At 45.9% G+C, this 7,928-nt stretch overlaps 1 protein-coding gene across 1 annotated transcript in view; it reads left to right on the top strand.

The window, feature by feature from the left end:
* LOC101948261 (high-affinity choline transporter 1-like) overlaps positions 1-3,915 on the top strand; it is a 44,546-nt gene extending 40,631 nt beyond the window's left edge. Inside the window, exon 8 of the mRNA XM_005309143.5 lies at positions 3,031-3,915. Within this exon, the coding sequence (XP_005309200.1) occupies positions 3,031-3,564 (534 nt within the window). The 3' untranslated portion in view covers positions 3,565-3,915. The remainder of the gene's footprint in view (positions 1-3,030) is intronic.
* The last annotated feature ends 4,013 nt before the right edge of the window (positions 3,916-7,928 follow it).

Consider the following 7,928-nt stretch of genomic DNA (forward strand, 5'->3'; position numbering starts at 1 on the left):
CTTCGGCTCTGTTTAAGAGCCAAGCTACCCGAGCCAGTGCTACTGGCTTCGGGCAGCCCCCTTGCCTCCGGACCCCAGCCGCTGGCCGGGCACTTCTCCTCCCCGGCTCCAGCTGCTCTGCTCTGGCGGCGCAGGGTCCAGAGTCAAGGGGACTGCCCGAAGCCCGTAGCGCTGGCTCGTGCAGCTCGGCTCTTAAACAGAGCCGAAGAGTCAGGGGAGGAGCACAGCAGCTGGAGCCTGGGAGGGGAAGTGCCCAGCCGGGGGCGCAGGGTCCGGAGGCATGGGGGCTGCCCGAAGCCCGAGCGCTACTGGCTTCACGGTTTGCCGGGCAGCCTCCAGACCCTGCGCCCCCGGCTGGGCGCTTCCCCTCCCGGACTCCAGCTGTGCTGGGGAAGCGCCGGCCGCGGGCGCAGGGTCTGGAGGCTGCCCGGCAAACCGTGAAGCCGGTAGCGCTTGGGCAGCCCTTTTCGCGTGGCTAGGAGGGAGGAGGGGGAGTTAGGGCGGGGACTTTGGGGAATGGGCGGAGTTGGGGCGGGGACTGGGCGGAGTTGGGGTGGGGTCGGGGGTGGGAAAGGGGCAGGGCCAGGGCCCCGTGGAGTGTCCTCTTTTTTTATTTTTTAAATATGGTAACCCTATTAATGACTCCAGAAAGAGAAACCTGGCCTTCCAAACAAACATCGGATGCTCTCATATGACACAGAGGAGGCAAGAAAACTTAAAAAATTGGAACTAAAAAAAAGTGACAGAGAAGTTTTCTAGCCGGGTACAGCATTTCAGTGGTGGTGAAATGATTTATCTATAAAGCTTGTAAATCATACTGATATCCTGTAGTTTAAAGGTATATAGTAAAGACAGGACAGTAAATTGAATTTTTGGGGGTCTGTACTTTGTTACTTGATGGCCTGAGTTTTTTATTTAAACTCTGGCAAATACAATGTGTTATGACAAAGGAAAAATTAGGAGGCCAAGATTAATGCACAAGGTGACTGTATCCTAGAAATGGGTATTATTAGTCTAATTTGTATAAGATGTGTGGCTAGGTTTTCAATATCAAGCTGCTTTAGAAAAAGATATCACTAATTTGACTAGGCAAGTAATCCTCCAGAATGAACAGGCTTGTCTGATTTTCGTGAAAGGTTATTCTCACTTCATTACTAAATCAAAATGGCTGCTAAAACAATGGGGCCTATTGTGCACAATTGTGCACTCTTTACTCATGCTAGTGAGCACTTGCTCACACGAGTAGTCACACTGACGTCAATGTCAATAGCTTGAATTGCTGAAATCAAGAGGTTGCATGGGAATCTCAGCTTTCTTTTAAACAGAAGTTTCTAATCCTCATAGTGATGGAGAAAAGCTGAAAAATGGGGAGTACATATTGAAGGTTTAGACATGAGAATGTAAATAAAAACAACCCAACATTTATTTATTGTTTTTAGGTCTCGTGATTTTTAAGCCAGTCTTGTGATTTGGGGGGGGCGGGGGGGGGCGGGCTGACTCATGATTTTTCAGTGCTTTGGGTTGGTAGTTGTGTCTGCCAACAACCACATTCAGGGCCTGTAATGCTCCATGTGGGGGAAGGGATAGCTCAGTGGTTTGAGCATTGGCCTGCTAAACCCAGGATTGTGAGTTCAATCCTTGAGGGGGCCATTTAGGGATCTAGGGCAAAAAATCTGTGTGGGGATTGGTCCTGCTTTGAGCAGGGGGTTGGACTAGATGACCTCCTGAGGTCCCTTCTAACCCTGATATTCTATGACTCACTGAAGTCAGTGGCAAAACTCACCAGGATATTTTAAATAGATTTGGCCCAAATCCTCATCTGCATGAGGGATGGGGATGGAAACTGTACAGATTTCTCACTTGGGGGAGTTCTGTTTCAAACAGCAATACATCCAAGTGCACCACAGAACAGCTAAGAGAGTCCCCTGGCCTGTCTATGCTACAGAGCGTTTGCAGGCATAGATATGCTGACAAAGCCCCCTAGTGGAGACACAGCATATGCCACCAAAAGGAGTTCTGCCAGCATAGCTACCCCCACCTCCCTGAACATTAGCTCTGCCAAATAAAGCACTCTTGTCAGCACAGTTGCATCCACATAAGAGGGTTTGCTGGCATAACTATGTCAGCTGGAGTGTGTGATTTTTTTCATACTCCTACCTGACATAGCTGTGCTGGCAACACTTTGTAGTATTGGCCAAGTTAGCATAAGTTACACACGGAGAATTCCAGAAGGTGTAAGTTATAGTTGCTTACACTCTTTTATATATGTTCATTTAGACTTGCTCTGATTTCATCCCACATAATCTATCCCAGCATGAGGCCCACCTGCGGGACTTAAAAGCAACTCAGAAAAGCTTTCTAGTGCAAGGATGCATGATAAACGCCATTCAACAGGGTTAAAATCTACCCTCACTTCTGTAAACATTACTTTAATTTATCAGTTTTTAATATGGAAAATTCCTTACCACAGACAAATAATACAAATGTAAAATCTGTAAGGATCAATATTATTAGTTTGGTAAAACATATGAATTCTGACCTGGTTTGATATTAAACGCTAACGTCCTGGCCTCTCCATTTCCATGCCTCAATTTTTGGGAGCTCAGCTGCAGACACATGGTGTGGTGTGATGTTGAGAGGAGCTGAACACCTGCAGCTTCCATTGGTTTCAAATGCAGCTGTGGGTGGTCCATACCTCTGAAAATCAGGCTCTGGCGTCTAAAGTTGGGCATCCAAAATTCAAGGCAGCTCTACTGATGTGCTGGCCTCAGTCATTAATCAACAGTACAGCTAATAAAGTTTCTCCTTTATTTTAAGTGGTGGAGGTCCAGGCTTTGGTGCTGAAAGTTCTGAGTTCAAACACTACTGGCAAGGTGGGGGTTGTTACACAAGCACTAGCGTGCACTGTTCTAGTAATGCCAGCATCTATTAATAAACTCCTCTAACTTTTGTAACCTTGAGATCCGATTCAGGGTGAGATTAAAAATGAGCCAATGATGATTTCTACAACAATACTCTCTTATTTTACAGGCTACGGAGAAAGAAGTTGTCTGTATAATGAGGGTCTCCATGGTGGTTTTTGGGGCAGCTGCTGCAGGCCTGGCTTTCCTTTCTAACTCTGTTTATGATCTGTGGTTCCTGAGTGGCGAGCTGGTGTACGCCCTTCTCTTTCCCCAGCTCTGCTGCGTCCTCTTCATCCCCAACACCAACACATATGGCTCAGCTGCTGGATTCTTCTTCGGGTTCCTGTTAAGGCTGCTGGCAGGGGAGCCTTCCCTGAAAATCCCCCCTGTAATCCACTACCCAGGTTGCTGCCTTGTGGACGGGGTCTACGTTCAGCTGTTCCCTTTTAAAACCTTCACCATGCTTCTCACTTTGGGGACTATCGTCGCTGTTTCATACCTGGTGGCATTTTTGTTTAAGAGAAACATCCTCCCTCATGGGTGGGATGTTTGCAGCGTAATAAAAGAAAGTGAGGCTTCTGTTCCACTCCCTGAGCTAGACGAACAAGCGGGCTTACAAATAAATATAGTTTATATTAATCCTATTGAAATACATACTTAATATTGTGTACTTCATAATATGGGTCAAGGTATTTTTCATTACATGCTGAATTATTTTTTATTCATGATTATTTATAATATCCCCCTAGAAAGCTGGAAGCTAAAATCTCTTTTCTGAGTAACATTTTGTTTCTTTCATTATACAGACATATATTGGTTTGTTATTATAAGATTGAACATTTGCGATGAAACTGAACCTAAACCCCAGAGCCAAACACATCCACATATGGGGAGAGTTCGAGATGTGGATCTGAACTTTGGGACTGGTCTCTGTCTGTATAATAGATTAAACCAAATCACCTGAGCCAAGATAATACATTTAAAACTAATAAAGGATGTATTTTTTTCACAACCACAGAATTCACATGTGAAATCGCTGCCACAAGCTATCACTGAGGCTACAAGCTAAAAAAAGATTCAGAGAAGGATTAGAAGTTTATAAAGATAATGAAATAAATCCACAGTTCTGTTAGATAGGATTTTCTTTAAACAAGGACATAAATCAACCACTAACGGATGGGAATTGGGAATAAAGTTCCCTATGGGCATTTTATTTCATAGCTGTCTATTATGGGGTTTTTTGCACTTTCCTCTGACAGATCTGGTACTGGCCTTTGTCAGAGAGACAGGAGGACACCGGACTATATGGACCTCAGCTGTGAGCCAATACTGCAATCCTATGTTATTATGTAAAAGGTGTGTCAAAAATAGCCACAAGAAGAATATTTTGAAAGGCAGGGATTGTGCCCTTTCAGTAAAAAAGAGTAGAAGTCATTCATTTTGGCTGCATAATAATGAAAATGAAGAATCTGAACTCAGTTCATTTTTCACTCTAGTACTCAACTTTGAAAAATGTACGAACAATTACAAGCTTTAAGAGACGCATATATGTTTTATTTAAACATATTGGGGCCTGTTTCTGATGTAACTGTATAGACTTCAGCTGAGTTGCAAGAGGAATGAATGGGTGTCACGAACCAGGATGTGAGTGGTCAGGCCTAGTGGTTGGAGCAGGAGTCAGGAGCAGGGCCGCCCAGAGGATTCAGGGGGCCTGGGGCAAAGCAGGGGAGCAAACATAAAAGAAGGCGCCACCCGCTGCGGCACTTATACTCACCGGGTGGCGCTCTGAGTCTGCGGCGGCAGCGGGTCCTTCACTCGCTCCGCGTCTTCGGCAGCACTGAAGGATCGGCCACTGAAATGCCGCTGAAGACCCGGAGCGACTGAAGGGCCCGCCGCCGAAGTGCTGCCGAAGACCCAGACCGCCGCTGGGTGAGTAGCCAGGGAAGGGATTCTCGGCCAGGGCTCGCAGGGCCCCTGCGGGGTTCGGGGCCTGGGGCAAATTGCCCCACTTGCCCCCCCCCCCGGGCGGCCCTGGTCAGGAGCCAGAGCTGGAGTCAGAGCTGAGTCAAGAAGCCAGTAACCAGAGCCAGGGGTCAGCGTCGCGTCAGGAAGCAGAGCTGGAGCAGACTGGAGCTGGGCAGGAACGAGGCTTTCACAGGAGCAATTGCAACTGTGGACATGTACATTGACAGCAAGAGATCAGTTGTTGCTGTTGGGCTAAAGTGCAGGCTTGCTGACTTCCTTGGCCAATCAGTGGGAGCGGTCAATCAGGCGGCCCTGCGGGGATCAGCTGTGCTCATAGGCTGCCCAGAGACTGAGCAGGGAGCTGCACATCCTTATTCCTGACAATGAGGCCTAAATGTCTCAATTCATTGTCCTCCTAAATGGCAGGTGTGATGATACAGAAGCAGGCAAAATAGTCGAGGCACGTATGAGAAACGGAAATGTAATTGGCACACTGCAGTGCAACCGTGGTCCGAATCCCCTTAGTTGAGCCATCTTTACTGGGCTGGGGAGGAGACACGTTCATCATTTCAGACAGCTGTGGGGGTTCGTGCAGCTTTTAGGCAGATGAATGGCATCATCTCCTTGAAATAGGCTGACCAGATAGCAAGTGTCAAAAATCGGAACAGGAGGTGGGTAATAGTGCCTATGTGAGAAAAAGACCCCAAAATCGGGACTGTCCCTATAAAATCGGGACATCTGGTCACCCTACCTTGAAACAGCCCAATTTCCAGTTCAGGCTATTACAGACCACAGACACCCGGAGAACCTTTGCATGGCCTGAAACCTAAACCAGTGACAGGTCTGCTGGTCCCTTTTCTTCACCCGATTCAATTTCAGTGTGACATCCTGCCAGGTGCGAGAAACAAGAAGGCAGATGCCCTGTCCCAAAAGGATGAACTTGCTGAGTCATGCACAACACCTTGTACAACCATCCTTAAGCCATACACACCGCCTCAGGAAAAAAGAGGGAAAACATAGCAGGAGTTAAGATTATTTCTCAGATGGAGGATGATGAAGTAAACAACAGCAACCAATTACAAAATAGCCACTGTAGAGCTGCAGTTGCTTTTCCCTGCCAAATATAAAGGGCCAACCCGAGAAAGGGATGTTGAGAAAAAAAAGTCCTTATAAAAGGGGAACCCTGCAGTTGGGAGCGGGGGAATTGGCAGGGATTGGGGAATTCGATTACCAAGGAAATGGCTCTTGGAGAAAAGACTGCTGTGTTATACACCTCTCCAATCCTTTGCCTATAGGAAATGTGTGACTACTAAAGATAGCTACTTTGGTGCAAAGAAAAAATTCTTAAAATGACATGGCTCCATATCCTTGCTGGAGCCGGAGCTGTGGCTCTAGTGGGGTGCTAGTTGTTCACAGTGGCAATCAGTAGCACAGTCATGTATCCTTAGTTTTATAAATTCCGTATTTGTCCCCATTATTGGCCCATTGATTGACACATTTACACATCTATGCAAAAAACAACCTCTGGCCTCCAATGAAGAGCTGTCTTTGGATGTGATTGTGCTGCGTGAGCATATTAAGCAAAGCAGTCAATGCTCACCTGCAGATGCACCATTACTGCTCCTAGCTTATTTTCACGCCTGCTGCCACTCACACTCCTTGGCATTGAAGAAGGTATCTATGCCCATCTGGGCATTGTGGCTGCATAATTTTATACCCGCCTTGATTTTATTAACAATTCTCTCAAAAAAAGTTTAGGTTGTACAGTTAAATTCTCGCCAGGAAATGACAAAACTAAGGATGTATATGTAACATTAACGCTGCCCCCTTTTGCACATACATTACCCTACCATCTTTAATAACTAGATCACACACCATTTCTAAAATAATACAATATAATTTTTCTACACCTTATATACACATATGTAGCATGCTGCTCTGTGGAGGCCAGACATACAGAATCTATGAAAGTCACTTAAATCCAAGAAATCGGACCAACCCAAGTGGTCAAAAATCATGAGTTAAGCCCCCAAAATAATATATTTAGGATTCTTTTTATTTACCTTCTTATTTTTAACCTTAAAGGAGTCATGTTTTCAAGCTTTTCTTAATGGCAACATTACTTAACTGAATACGGAAACAGCTTCAGACTTTAGTGAAGTTGTACCCACTTAACACATTGCTATACTTAAGCCTAGCATCTTGCATCTGAAGAAGTGAGGTGTTTTACCCACAAAAGCTTATGCCCAAATAAATCTGTTAGTCTTTAAGGTGCCACTGGACTCGTTGTTTTTGTGGATACAGACTAACAGGCTACCCCCTGATACTTAAGCCTAGGAATCCCTCACCTGGGTTGAGCAAATTAGGAACTACAGAATTGTTGCTTTTTGCCTGTTTAGAGCTGTCACTCTTCCAAGGAAGCAAGATGGTAGCTGTTTGTGAGACTAACTTATACCTGTGGCCATTACCAGCTAGTATATGACTTCACAGGACTTCAGCCAGTATCCCTAGCAGGGGTGCTGGTACAATTTTTATAGTGGGGGTGCTGAGAGCCATTGAACCAAACTGTAAACCCTGTATATGATGGAAACCTCTTCAAGCCAGGTGGGGTAGCAGTACCCCTAGTTCCAGCACCGAAGAGCCCTAGGTACATAGATAATTAACTCTCTTCTCATTCCTGAAGGTGCTCCCTCCAGTTAGGGCTAAAGTCTGCTGCTGGATGTGTGTAGGGAAACTTGCACTGCTGTTGTCTATGCTGCACCTGTTCTGTGATCATAGAATCATAGAATATCAGGGTTGGAAGGGATCTCAGGAGGTCATCTAGTCCAACCCCCTGCTCAAAGCAGGACCAATTCCCAACTAAATCATCCCAGCCAGGGCTTTGTCAAGCCTGACCTTAAAAACCTCTAAGGAAGGAGATTCCACCACCTCCCTAGGTAACCCATTCCAGTGTTTCACCGCCCTCCTAGTGAAAAAGGTTTTCCTAATATCCAACCTAAACCTCCCCAACTGCAACTTGAGACCATTACTCCTTGTTCTGTCATCAGGTACCACTGAGAA

Source organism: Chrysemys picta, chromosome 1, assembly GCF_011386835.1.
Source record: "Chrysemys picta bellii isolate R12L10 chromosome 1, ASM1138683v2, whole genome shotgun sequence".
NCBI classification, from domain to species: Eukaryota; Metazoa; Chordata; order Testudines; family Emydidae; genus Chrysemys; species Chrysemys picta.